At 41.1% G+C, this 14,606-nt stretch overlaps 1 protein-coding gene and 1 pseudogene across 2 annotated transcripts in view; both read right to left on the reverse strand.

Moving 5' to 3' along the window:
- The window catches only part of CREB5 (cAMP responsive element binding protein 5), a 438,879-nt gene that overhangs the window by 295,146 nt on the left and 129,127 nt on the right, over nucleotides 1–14,606 (reverse strand). For both annotated transcript variants that reach the window (XM_058296844.2, XM_004476075.5), the window contains exon 4: nucleotides 9,937–10,058. In XM_058296844.2, coding sequence (XP_058152827.1) covers nucleotides 9,937–10,058 — 122 coding nt within the window. The remainder of the gene's footprint in view (nucleotides 1–9,936; nucleotides 10,059–14,606) is intronic.
- Nucleotides 5,849–5,999, reverse strand: LOC111759878 (U1 spliceosomal RNA; annotated as a pseudogene).

Genomic DNA, 14,606 nt, shown 5'->3' on the forward strand with positions numbered 1-14,606 from the left:
GGGCATTTGGAATTTCATGGTAGTTGGATGAGGAACAAGTAATACGTCCATGCACGGCTCTCATGCAGAAATCAATACTTGTAACACAGGTTTGACTTGACAGCCAAGGTGCTGGAAATATGGAGGAATGCTGGGAATCCCAGTTCCCGGCCTCTCTGACTTATCAGTATGTAAATAACTTAACAGCACACAAATGCTAAAGCAGGATTCCCAGACCAAATCACTCCCATACCTGCTATTAACATACTTAATCTTCACCTGGATTTATGAGAGGATGGAGGCAGAGCCAGTTTCTTGCAACTATTATATTATTTTCCTTTTCTCCTTGTCCAGCATCATTTTTTTCCCTCCACATCTCTCTGTGAGGGGCCCAGGTAATGACTCTTGGCTACAGATGTTCACTGAATCTAACATTTGGTCTAGTTTTCCAAATGTTAGTGCTGTTTTCTGGAGTTATTTTCTCCCTAGAACGGAAGCTTCATCTTTTAGACATTTTGTTCTAATCCGGTCCAGAAAACAGATCTGTTTTCCTGCTTGCCTTCAGGAGCATCAGGGCAGGGCCTTGTGGAGGACAGTGTGAGCTTCCACCGCAGATGCAAAGGCCTCCCGTAACCAGGTACACGCCCGCCTCTTCACGCCTGTCTGGTGTGGTGCGTTGCAAGCCCTGAATTACTCCCAGCTGGAAACTGATTCCTTCAGAAGAGAGACTGAGCACCCATTCACCACTGCGATTCCATTTGGGATTAATACCTGGAAATCCCTGCCCGGCTTGCCTGCCTCGCTCAGGACAGGTAAAGAGTGATTTAAACAACCTGAGAACCCAACTCAGCCCAGAACAGAAAAAATGTCCCTGATGAGAAAGTTTCCTGCTGGGAAAAGCTGCCCTTTTGTTGGCCTCTAAAGCTGAGCTTCATAATTGTTTTAGCCAGGACCCTCCCAGCCAAATAATTCAATTGTACTAATTTTCATCTACAGTAAGGCAGTCTGATGGGAAAGCAGGCCAAACAAGGGTTCCTCGCAGGCCAATTCTGAGTTGACTGGTGCCTGGGGAACTTTAGGGCTTCACTGTGCCTTGTGTTATTTTCTGTTTCTTTTCCTTGTCAATTTTGTATGTGTGATGCTGCCCCATTTTGGTCCTTTTAGATGTATTCCATGTATAAAATGCTGCAGAGTCAGCACCTGCTTTAAAAACATGGCACAGTTCTGTGCGCAACATCTTCCAGCACACTCTCTCTATGAATCCCACACCAATCCCTCCCTCTTTTAACACTGAGAGTATTGAGGAAGTTGAGCTTAACCATAAGAGAGAGGTAAACAGCTTCAAGGACAATTGTTTTTTTTATTTCTAAGCAATTCTACAAATATCTGTTTTTGTGGAGAAAAAAATGCATTCAGTTTTACAACGGTATTTAATGCTATGTATTTATTTAAAGTTATGTTAAAAGACAAAGAACTTTCTTGGAAGTCACACCAATAGCCCAGTAGGAAGTGATGATGGCCTAGACTCAAGATGACAGAAATGGAAAAGGAAGATACAAGTAGCTGATCATGTAGTTAATTGCACCCAGGGAGTGGGGCAATGCAAGGTGGGAAAGCAAAACTAACTCCTGAGGCTGGTGAGTGCAGTAGGTCCCTGAACCAGGGGAGCCAGGCATGGGAGGGACTCTGTACAGCAAAACCCTCAGCGGGGCTTTGGTCAAGAAGAGTTGGCATCAGCAATGGTATATTCAAATGGAAGCACCAGTAACAGCTGTAGGTTAGAGACTGGTGGGGACTTCATGTACAAATAAAAGAATAGCCTGCACGGAGTAGATCACTGAGCCACGAGAATGTTAGGAATATTCTGGAGAGGGGGTGTAAATAGAAAGAGCTTGAGAATGGATACAGCCAAAGGACATAGAGACAGAGATGGAATAGAGGGGTAGGAGAAAAGCCAGAACACATCACCCCAACCACCAGTCCTCTCTGGAGACTCCCTTCACAGCTCCCTTGATGATTCATTTCTCTGTATTTAAAATGGGGGAAATATTACTACTACAGCCACCTATAATTATACCCTGGTTAACTAAAGCGGCCAAAATCAAATTTTCACTAATAACATGTTCAAAATGCCAGGTGAGGACCTGAATATGCTTCATGAACACATAAGCACTCTGACAGTTAACATACCCCATCACAACTGGACAGGAAATACTTGTGCAAGAAAATATTACTGATTCTGCAGTATTTCCAATACAAATAGAACTTCCCAAAATCAAGGTCCAGTTTCCACTATGAATCTTCATGTTACATATTGAACAGGGCCCAGTCCTTCTCCCAGTTTCTTCTATCCTATCGCTTCAAGTGGAAACATTAGTACCACACTGGCATGAACTGAATGTACAACCTTGCTAATCAGACTTCAGCCTCTGAAAGTCTTCTGACTGGTTCTCAAAAGACATTAGGCAAAGACCCCTCCCTCACCAGAACAAATGTCATGTGATGGCAAATGCAAATAAAGCATTGGATAAATAACTTGAATGCCTAATACTGAACTCAGAGAACATTAAAATCTGCCACTCACAGATTGAAAGACATTCACTAACCTACATTTACCATCCTCTCTCCAATTTTTTTTGGCTTATTTTGCAATGAGCTACCAAGTAATAGTAAATGAAATCCTCAGGCTCAAGAGGTAAGACACTTTTCAAGTGTAGAAATTAGGTTGTAAGGACTCATCCAAATTATGCAAATATCCAAACTCTCTAGGGAAGATGATGAACAAATAAATACGTGATATCCTCCTCAATCAGTATTCCTCTAAGCCTTAGGCCTTCCTTCATTGTCTACATTTGGTATTAAACATTCGCTGTCTGCAAGGCAATAGGGCTATGCATATTGCTTCTTCATAGATGCCCTGACTTGCCATCCAAAAAAAAACAGCAACCTATGAGTGTTTTAATTGCCACTTCATTTTAAAGTTGAAGCAGACCCTAAGTTCACATCATGATTCTTTTACATAGGTGGAAGTAGATACTAATTATTATAATTCCTGTTAAGACCACACTCATTCCTGAGACCCAGTGAATTAAAACACATGAAACAGCTTCCAATTTATTCACTCATTTAGTCATTTCCCTGAGTGGGATGAAAAGATTAGGCCAAATTCTTTTCCAGCATTAAATTCCACCTAACAAGCGAAAGGCATAATTTTAACCTATATGGAGAAGTTGAAAGAGACTTACAAACGTGGTGTGCTGAAATGGGAGGACTAAAGGAATCCTTCTAACATAAGCCTTGGGTGTCCCAATCGCTGGGATGGGAAAGAAACAGGTTGTTATCCCCCGAAACATTGTTAATTTGATGTTTCCTTTCAGTCACGCTGATTAAAAAAGATCAAAAACAGTCCCAGCAAGGGCAGTAGAAAAGTTCAGAAATGAAAACAAGCAGGCTTTTTTTCAGTCTTGAAATATGAAAACTCTTGAGTATTTATCTAATTAAGCAAAATATGGTGACATTTTCAAAACCTAGATAAAATCATGTTTAAGAATATTCTTTTTCTCCAGACTTCTCCGGGAGGGAGGAATTGTTCCACACAAATATCATAGAAGCAACACGTTAACTTATCCAGAAACATGCAGCTGTTTCAAGTTTGGCCCCTTGGCTATCTTTTATTTTCCACTCAATACCATCCATACTTTTTCCAGGAGCCGTCGTGCCAACTAGCGGCTGATAGAAGCAAGACTGCGTGAGAAGGCAAAGTACCTCCCTCTTTGCACCCTCTCCCCACAAGTAACTGGTGGTATCTTGTAACCTGATTTCCAGGTACAGAGTCAAATCAGATTGAACAGCCTATTTTTCTGAGCTGAGGTTGACCTGACCATGCCCTGTTCCGTGATTCTTGTTGAGCTGGGATCCAAGATCTTAAGATTGCAGCTTGTCCCTTGTTCCCAAGTGTTAAACAGCCAACACCCTCTGGGAATAGCCTGCACTTTTCATCATTTGGGTAGAAATTCTAGAGCATGGAAATGTCCTGATTTGCTATTGCTGCATCAGCATAATGAGTCAGATTTAGGTCCTATGGGAGAGTAAGAACACTTTGCACTTACACACTGCGCTTTTCATCTTCGGGGTCCTTAACCACGTTAGGCTGTAATATTATCTTTCTCTCAGCAAGACAAAGGAGTTCATTTCTAGTCCCTTCAGTTCCCCTTCCTTACACACATTCTCTCTCTCTCTCTCTCTCACACACACACACACAACCACTACCACATGATGAAGCTATCTCCCGTTTTTCAGATGGGCTGTACTTGATCTCTTTTAAAGAAAAGCAACCCACTGTAAAAGGTCAATTCACCCTCTTTTTTCCCTTGGTGTCTTATTCTATTTTTAAAGTCTTTTTTTTATTCTTCCTTCTAACATGAAACATGAAACCAGAATGCCGAGTGCCAGGCACAGGAGTCCATTTGGGATTTCTGCTAGAGCCGGGGCTCTGCCGGGCTCGTGGTCATCTGTGTCATCTCTGAGCACCGAGGAAAGTCGCATACTCTGTCTAGGAGCATTCTGGAGGACTCTGCCAAGCTCTGTGCTGAGGTCTCTTCTCTCCTTTGTCAGCACTCACCCCTGGCCTCCGGGATTCCATCCAATCTCATGGAGCTAAACACCATGTCCATGACGCTAACTCCCAAATTTCCATCTCCCAGCTGCTCTTCTCCCCCTGAACTCCAGACTTATGTGTCCAACTGCCTATCCGATATGTCCAACTTAACAAATGCCAACTTTCCCCTCAACCCTGTTCCTTCTACAGGCAAGTCCATCCTTCCCGTTGCTCAGACCGAAAACCTGGCTTCACCTCTGATTCCATTCTTTCTATTACTCCCCATGTCCAATCCATCAGCAAGTTCTACTTGCTTTACCTTCAAAATCTATCCAGAATCCCCAACCTGTCATTATCTTTCATCTAAATTCTGTCAAAACTCTCCAAACTGGTCTCCCTGTTTCTGCCAATACCAAAGTGATCTTTCTAAAACCCAAGTCAGATCCAATCACTCCTCTGCTTAAAACTATCTAAAGGTTCTCCATCTCACTCAGAGAAATAGCCAAAGCCTTTAAAATGTCTGACAAGGGAAGCAGATGTGGCTCAAGAGACTGAGCTCCCACCTACCACATGGGAGGTCCTTGGTTTGGTTCCTGGCACCTCCTAAAGAAGATGAGCAAGACAGTGAACTGACACAATGGGATGGTGCAGAGAGCTGATGCAACAAAATGATACAACAAGAGACACAAACAGGAAAACATAATGACAAACACAACAAAGCAGAGAGTGCAGGTGGTTCAAGGGATTAGGCGCCTTCTTTCCACATGGGAGGTCCTGGGTTCGGTTCCTGGTGCCTCCTAAAAAGGAAGACTAGCACACAATGAACAGACACAGCAAGTGCAAACAATGAGGAGGTGGGGAGAAATAAATAAATAAACTTTCTTTTAATGTCTGACAAGCCCCCTGCACCCCAACGGATCTGTGCCTCTGCTCCTACCTCCTCCTCAGCACTCTATACTCATCACGCACTCTCCTCCAGCCAAGCTAGTCTCCTTGCAATTCTGCAAACACACAGGGCAGCATCCAGCTTGAAGGCGTCTGCACCTGGAACACTTCTCTCCCAGATAGGCACCTGTTCAGGCACTCTCCTGGACATCTCCATCCAAATGTCCAATTACCAGTGATACCATCCCTCACCACTTGAGATAAAGAAATAATACCTTACCCCCAGGATGCCCTCTCCCCCTTCCTTGCTGCATTTTTCTCCTTAAGAATTATCACCATTTAACAAGTAATAGCTTCTGTTTTCTTTTTTCTTTTTTCTTTTTTTTCCAGGGAAGAGCGTGAGCATAGTTCCCCATTACCACAAGTTTCCCACATTTGGGGGAGTCAGGGGGGTCCACACATCCAGAGTGCAATGGATCAGCCTCACCCTGGGAAAATGACCTTCATTATCACAGTATCTCCCCTGCCAAGTAAGTACACAAGCAATACATTTTTTACTTGCTTATTGATTGTCTTGTCCACTAGTAGTATATTCACCAGTGCCTTGGACAGTGCCTGGCACATGGTGGACATTTGAAAATACTTCTTGAAGAATAAACAAATGAACAAGAGTTTCTCATATGTTTCAGGACATGGTCCTGCCTGAGTCCTAAACAATAACAAATTGATATTTGTGGTGCCTGCTGTGAGTTACAACATGATTTTCTAACACGGAGAGGAAAAAAAACTCTTATTAAAGAGTTACAAGGCTATATGAGTTTATACTAACATGGAAATTGAGGCCATTATAGAATGTGCTGCCAGCTATTTACGAGATGGATACAGACACTGGAGCCTTTTTTCAGTGGCCATGACTTCCCTCCAGACTGCCCTTACTCTCTCTACACACACTGAGATGCTTTTGGAAAAGGGTGTCAGGATTAGTTAGAATGGAATGGAATTTTCCCCCAATAGACAGCCACATGAGCTAAACCAGGATCCATTCTCTATTTGCTCTTTAACTGAATTTTCTAGACCTAGCTGCAACGAGAAATTTCAAGGGGCAGGGAAGACCAGCACAATGTTTCAGTATTTTTGTTTTAAGCACTTACAGAAGTTCAAGCAAGAACCGTTTCTGGGAAACGGACTTTGGCCCAGTGGTTAGGGCGTCCGTCTACCACATGGGAGGTCCGCAGTTCAAACCCCAGGCCTCCTTGACCGGTGTGGAGCTGGCCCATGCGCAGTCCTGATGCGCGCAAGGAGTGCCCTGCCACGCAGGGGTGTCCCCCGCGTAGGGGAGCCCCATGCGCAAGGAGTGCGCCCGTAAGGAGAGCCGCCCAGCGCGAAAGAAAGTGCAGCCTGCCCAGGAATGGCGCCGCCCACACTTCCCGTGCCGCTGACAACAACAGAAGCGGACAAAGAAACAAGACGCAGCAAAAAGACACAGAAAACAGACAACCGGGGGAGGGGAGGGGAATTAAATAAATAAAAATAAATCTTTAAAAAAAAAAAAAGAACCGTTTCTAAGCAAATTCTCTAGATAAAGTAACCCATATTCCACTTTATAAAAACTCTGCTAAGGGGACCAAAGATTCAGAGCAAAAGAAATCAGACGAGAGTCAGAGAAACGGAATCACCAAGAAAGAATTAACCAAACACGGAGCAAATGAAAGAAGGAAAAGATAACACTCAAGAATACAAAGGTATACATTGAATAAAGAGCTTGTTTCTACTTTGCAAGCAGGGAAAGAATAATTGAAGCAGTAGCTGCGGGCGGCAGTGTGCCAGCCACGTTGGCAGGGGCAGAAATGGCCCAAGTGTTAGGTATGTAGGCAGGTTGGGGAGCATCTCCTCCTCCTCACTTCCCCATTCCTGTGGCTTCCAGAGAAATGCCAATGCAGAAATCACCAGAACAGCCCATTTGCTTCAGGGTGCGTCACCATGTTGGACACCCTCTGGGGGGTCCCCCTCTTGCTGTCCCAGCTACCCGAGGCTGGTCTTGTCCCTCCGTTTGAACAAGGCAAGGGACAAGGACGCCTTGCCCACTCGAATCTCAGCCATCCAGCATCGTGCGTGTACGTGAGGTCGGGGTGTGAGGCAGTGGTCTTCGGAGAGGGTAACGCCAAGACCAGGGGAGGGGCCAGCGACAGGATTCCCCACCCACATACTTACCAGGAAATCATCACATGGCTATGAGCAACATTCAAATGAGAGGGAAAAAAACACTGCCACAGATCCACTAGTCCTCTTTCTCAACTTTGCATGCCTATTTCCATTTTCAAAATTATTTATACTCTTTCTCAACCCACAAGGAATTTAAAGCAACTCATAAAAACATAGACCAACAAGATGATGGGCTGTTGTTGCTTTTTTTTAATAAAAAATCAGGACCAGAGAAAATACAAACTGGAACTGAAAGTCTCGTCCGGGGCGGGGAAGTAAATGATGGTCATCATACTGTTCTAAAAAATTCTCAAAGTCAAGCAGAAAATCGAACTTCATGTTACCTAGCAGTTAAAGCGAAAAGAGAAACAGAACCAGTTACATGATTGTCAGTGTCGGTGAAGAGAAACTATTTCAGTTCCTCAGGGGAAGCAAACCATTTCCTGGAATTCAGTCTACAAGAATTTCTTCACATGGGGCTTCATACAGGAGATGATGAGTAACGTCGAGGGGAATGGTTGCAACCACACCCCTACCGTGGCTTGCTCAAGCCATCCTTGGTAAAACCTTCTCAGGAAATTCAGTTAAGACCATTCAATCAGAAATGAAGACCATTTGGACCAAGCACAAATTCAGTTTATCTAACGAGCCAACCTGTATTATCTCAAGGAATGAATTAATATAGTCTCCTCAAATAATCTTCTTCATGTGTTATATCTACCAAGAAAAGCCAAATTTTTTACTCAAGCAGAGGAAATTTACTAGGTTGACTTTTTGAGGTTCTTCTCCTCTGCCATTTTCTCGTGGGTTTTTTTTTTTAAAGGTTAGATTTTTTTTTTTTTTTAATTTATTCTCCTCACCACCTCATTGTTTGTGCTCGCTGTCTGCTCATCTTCTCCTTAGGAGGCACCAGGAACTGAACCTGAGACCTCCTATGTGGGAGAGAGGTGCTCAATCGCTTGAGGCACGTCACCTCCCTGGTTTGTTGGCTTTTTTTTTTAAAGACCTGTTTCTATTGCAATAAAATATAGTCTGTGTGTCTTTTATTTTTAACAAGTTAGTATTTTTAAAGTGCTCAGAACAGTACCTGACAAAAAAAAGTGCTATTTAAGTGTTTTTTAATGGAAAAAAAGGGAGAGGGGTGGCTCATTTCACAAAGAGGGAGGAGTCAAGTATAAACAACAAATACTTGTAAATAAATAAAATAAGCTGATTTTTATTTCAGTACCCCTCTTCTGACCTTCACCAATTTTTGTGATTTTTCCTAAAGCTATCCAGACTGAATATGAGCCCTTGAATATTAGGATGTGAGAATGTGACATGAAAAATATGGTGGAAGAGATCATTATAATTTCACATAGAATAGGATTCAAAGGCTTGGAAACACTCAGAGAAAAATCAAAACCTTTTAAAATTTCTTTTCCGGATGGAACAGCTGGAACTTTAGAATTCATTACTACCTAACTGATCTTTTTTTTCCATCGTCTTTTACATTTTAAGCTCCTTATTCATGGACTGTGTCTAATTTGTTATTTAGTATATTGCGGGCATTCAGTAATGCTCTATAATAAGAATGAAAAAACACTAAAAAGTATCATTATCACATTTACTTGTCATCCCCTTTCCTTAATCCTTTAAAATGATTTTAAATTCCAGCAAAACATTCAGATAAAAAGAGAATAGATTCTAAAGTGACACATAAAAAGAGAATCTTATATTTTTAAGAAAAATATTCCACATTCATATTCAAACTCATTGTCTCAACAACAGCAGAAGTTCAATAACATGACCAGGAAGTAATTGTGAATCTGGCAACAAATAACTGGAAGATTGTGGCAAACAGGCAGTTACAACCTCAACCAAATCAGATGCAATCCTCTCTCCTACCACTACACTTATTCTCCTGTTCTTTCATCCTTTGACTCTTGTCTTCTGCTCTCACCACCATGTAAGATTTCCTATTAAACATTTAGCAAAATGAAACAACTGGTTTTGAATAGAAAAGTCTCTGAGTTTACCTGATTCAGGTTCAAGAATCAAGTAGCCTTTTATTTTTTGCTAGAATTTTATATTTCATATGTTTTCCATGGTTTTTCTAGCATTGGAATCTATCATAATCAGGGATTCAGCATTTTCTAAACGTTAGACAAACACTCAAAATGGATAAAATATTGTTTCAAGACTACATTCACACCACCTGCAGTGCCACCTCAATCCTATGCAGAGGTTTCTCACAGAAAAAGCCTCTCGAAGTGTCCGTCCCAGCAACCTACCCTCTTGCTGCTCTCCTCCTCCTGCGCCTTCCTGAACTCATGCTCCAGGGAGCAGTCCAACTCGCTGAAGAGGCCCACTTCCTCACAGTTCTTCAGGAACCTCGTTGGGGTCGGAGTTTGATCTGGAAAGAGACCACATGATCCAGATGAGCTAGTGGCAAAAAGTCCTCTTCTCATCCTTTAATTAACTTGCCTCCTAGCCACCCACAATCTTCCAGTCTTTTAAATAAAATGTGAATATGGAAGAAAATAAAACCATAGATTCCAAAGGAAGAATACAATTAATAAAAAGCTACAGTATGTGAGAGGTTTCCAAACTTCCCTCAGGAAAACTTCAGGAGATCTTGCCCTAGGCTTTCTGAGAACAGTATCTTTTGAATAGCTTTGCAACAAATGGAATGCCTTCTCCCTTTTTTCTAATTGATAAAATGATTTAGCTAATATCAGGCCAAAAATAATCTGTTGAACTAGTAGTAAGCCTGAATTCAGGGAGCTGGAAAAAGAAAAGGTTTTGTAAATTTTTATATCATACTAAAAGAATAAAATAAGCATGCTAATTCTCTTTTTTTAGTGGAGAAGGAAAATCTGACGATTCCTTCCCTCATTCTGAAAGGATGATAAAAGACTCCATGTGTCAAACACATTGAGTTTTTTCATCCTTTAAAAATATAATTATATTAATTTCATTTTTTTTTGATACAGCCAAAAGAATATTCTGAGAATGCTCTTTAAAAGGAATAGAATTTCCTTCATTTTCTTGCCTTTCTAGAGAATTGTCTACTTAGAAAATTGTAGGATCTGAAGCCACTGTTTACAGTTCATACACCTTTTCTCACACTGTCTAGAATCTAGATTCCATGAGATCTTCTGAGGTAAATAGGATGGATATTATTGTAGAAAAGGGGAAATAAGGTTGGCCATATTAAGTGGTTTATGGAAGGCCAGGTAATCTGTTAACCATCTTATTTCTAAGAGGTCCTATCTTACCTTCAGATATGAACACTTCTCAACCTAAATTCATGGCTAGGTCTGTTTTCCTCCCAAGTCTGAAGGGTTCTATCATGTGAAAAAGGCTGTGTTGACTGGGAAGCAGATGTGACTCAAGTAATTGGGCTCTCCTCTACCATATGGGAGGTCCAGGGCTCGATTCCCAGAGCTTCCCGGTAAAGGCAAGCTGGCCTACATGGTAAGCTGGCCCAAGAAGAGAGTTGGCCCACACAGAGTGCTGGCCCGTGTAGGAAAGCTGACCTGCAAAGGAATGCTAATGTGTCAGGCAAGCTTGTCTGAACAGAGAGCTGGTGCAGCAAGATGATGCAACAAAAAGAGAGACAGAGGAGAGATAATAAGAGACCAGCAGACCAGGGAGCTCAGGTAGTGCAAGAGATTGAGCACCTCTCTCCCACTCTGAAAGGTTCCAAGATCGGTCCGCAGTGCTTCCTAAAAAGAAGACAAGCAGACACAGAAGAACACACAGCAAATGGACACAGAGATCAGACAAGGGGGATAGGGAGTGGGGGTGGAAATATATATATATTTTTTAAAGGCTATATTGACAACCCAGATACCTAGATTTGAAAATGGGGTGATTTACCTATGTTCTCTGAACCTCATACTCCTCATCTTTCAAATAAAGTTCTAAAGTTACATGATTCTGTGAATCCTAAAATCACCACCATAATGATACAGCTTCAAAAGTCACTGTTCATAGGCCAAAGAAACCTGCAACCTTCTAAATGACACCCTAATTGGAATGTCAGTAAAGCTGGAAGTTAGGCAATAATAAGTGAGTCAAAGGTGAAGGCTAGTTATGCAGATAAAGGAATTGTCTGGGTAGAGTTGATCCGTAAGCTGTGAGAATGGATGAGTTTTCTGAATGGTAGTGACAAACCTGAGAATGGAAATAGAAGTGTGTGTGTTCCATGCCAGGCTAAGTGCTTTACATACACAATCTCATTAATTTTCACACCAATCATACTAGATAAAAAATTATTTTTCTGATTTTATTTATGAGGAAACTAAAACTCACCCCAGACCCATTTGGATACTGAGTAACATAATTTTATTGGTAATGGATAATCCTAAAAATCATTAATTCTATGGAAATATGTTGGAATCATTTCTCTTCCTCATACAGTAGAATTGTATTACAATGCTACCATCTCTCTACCAACTCACGGGAATAATTTTGCCCTTGAAAAACCTGGGCAAACATTACATAATGTAATTGAGATATAGACAAATTGTCATCACTAGGAATTTAGTTTGCCAGGTTTAAATTTTCATCTATGTTTCTTTGTTGAAGATTTACAAGTTGAGGACCATGATTTGAGGCAGAGAAAACAGTAATCCTAGCAGGCTCCATGAGATTCCTGAAGTCTGAGACAAATTCATGAGATGGATCATGAAATAAAAATTGAGGCTGGCAGTGAAGGATTTAAGCTCCAAGCTAAGTCTAGAGACCTCTTCTGTTTCCTCTGAAACAAAATTATTCCCAGATTCCAGAGCACACCTACATACCACAGCAAAGGAGGTTACTAGAGGATAACACAAGGAAAGTAACACTGTTTATCATCACACACCTCTCTGCAGCAAGAGGGAAACAAAAGCTATGGGGCAAGGCAGTAAAGGCAACTGGTTTCCTCCCATTTCCAGAGCAGAAGACCTAGAAGAAGGCTCCAGAGGGGTTACTAAATTGTGCTTTTCTTTGCTTTATGATATAATTAGGGGAAAGAAAAGCAGATACCTACATCCACATTTGGAATGGATAAGGTACGGAGTTTCTAATTTTTAATTCATCTTCTTCTAGTGAATGAGTTATTCTTTCCAGTTATGACAGGAACCAGAAAATGGAGCTTAACTTTTGTTTTAACCTTTATTAGAATTAATACAGGGTCTCTAGTTGTCTTTGATCCCACATGGTACCAGTTCCCAGTAAGCCAGAAAATGTGCAAATGTTCAAAAAGGGGACAGCTAAATCTATCGGCAGCTGAAATAAAAGAGGCAGAGTTTCTCAGCCACATGAATGCCTTGTCAAATAACTATTCCTGCTGAAATTAGACCTGAAACTAGAGGTCATAAATTAAAATTCTTGAAACCACACCTTAGTTAGAAAAAAGAGCATGCACAGTTAGCTAAAGTACCAGCAATTTCTACACCTTGAATATGAATGGCCAATACTGTAAAGGTGGGTAAAATCTAAGGTGTGTTGGGGAGGGATGAATGACATTCACAGAATTTAGAGGAATTGGTTCCAACAAGAATTCAAAAGCTGAGATGATTGTTTTAGTGCTTCCACTTCAGTGAGAACCAATTTGAATGGGAGAAGATAGCCCAAACCACCAAGTAATGTATGTTAATGCATCTTGAGTTTGAATTTTCCCTGAATTGAATTTTTTTTGTTGTTATTACTTTTGTAAATCTGGATTGGCTCTGCATGAACACATGCATGTTACCCACTCTCAGAATTTTCAAATGGCACCCCAGGTTTTCAGGAGACCCAAACACCTGGGGAATAAGGGCATGGAGGAAATGTTAACCACTTCTACTCATCTCCCACGTCCTCAGCGATTTCTTTACCAATTGGACATGAAAGACTGACACCAAAGGGATTAAAAACCTCCTTTGCAAAGTTTGCCATATTTCAGTACCTGGTTACACTCCTGGAATGGTGAATCTGTCTCCTGAAAGGAGGAGGGCCCTTTCATGGAACTGCTGCCTGTGTAAACAGTGGGTAAAGGATATTTGCCATGCTGAGACCTTACTTGTTTATCTACACGGAAGAGGGCCACAGACCTGACACCATGACTTAGGAATTCATCCACCAGTCTTAGGACAGGAAATTCTGTACCACACTCCCAAATGGGCAGGACAGGTATATGGATAGAACTATTTTAAGAAAAGAAAAAAGCAACCCTCAAAGTTTTCCAGTAAGTCCACAGCCTGCCTAGTATCAACTGCTTCAGCCCCAGCAAGAATGATTATTCCAACGTAAAGCTAAATGGCATGCACAGAAGGAAAGCTTGAAACCTGATTCTTCTTTGAAAAAGTGTTTAGTCTGCTCTACATTTAATAAGAGATGGCTGCTTTATTCCACTTTGGAGCTGCGTTGGAGTTATATGCTTGTCTATATTTCATTTTCCTCAGTGATTAAAAAAAAAAAGGCAACGCGGCAAGTCATCAATTAAAGAAAAGGGGGTGGGAGGACAATGCCAGCCATGAAGCAAGGGGAGAAGGATGTTTACTTCCCAAGAAAAATTTTCTCTCTCATTGGTCTGAGAGTCTCATGAGTCTTATTAAAGGACTGTGTAAAGTAATTCTACATTATTTTGTATTAAATCGATAGTGGCTAATAATACTATAAAAGCCTCATTTAATTCAGGCCAGTTATGGTAAAGGTCACTTTGAATTAGAGAACATTCTAATTATAGGGCATTTTTAAAGCAGTGCATTTTTATTATTTGCATGACTCGGATTCAGCCAACAAAATGGAGCTTAATGGATTCATCAAGAGGGTCACTCAAATTAATAGAGAAATGTGTTGAAATTACCATAACAATTTTGGTAAGAGTTGGGGTTCTCAGAAAAGGTATTTTCTTAGGTACTTTCAATATTCTTTTTATAGTTATATTTATTCCATGAATTTTCCAGCAAATGCTTTCTTTAAAATATTC

The sequence above is a fragment of the Dasypus novemcinctus genome, chromosome 5 (assembly GCF_030445035.2).
Source record: "Dasypus novemcinctus isolate mDasNov1 chromosome 5, mDasNov1.1.hap2, whole genome shotgun sequence".
Lineage (NCBI taxonomy): Eukaryota > Metazoa > Chordata > Mammalia > Cingulata > Dasypodidae > Dasypus > Dasypus novemcinctus.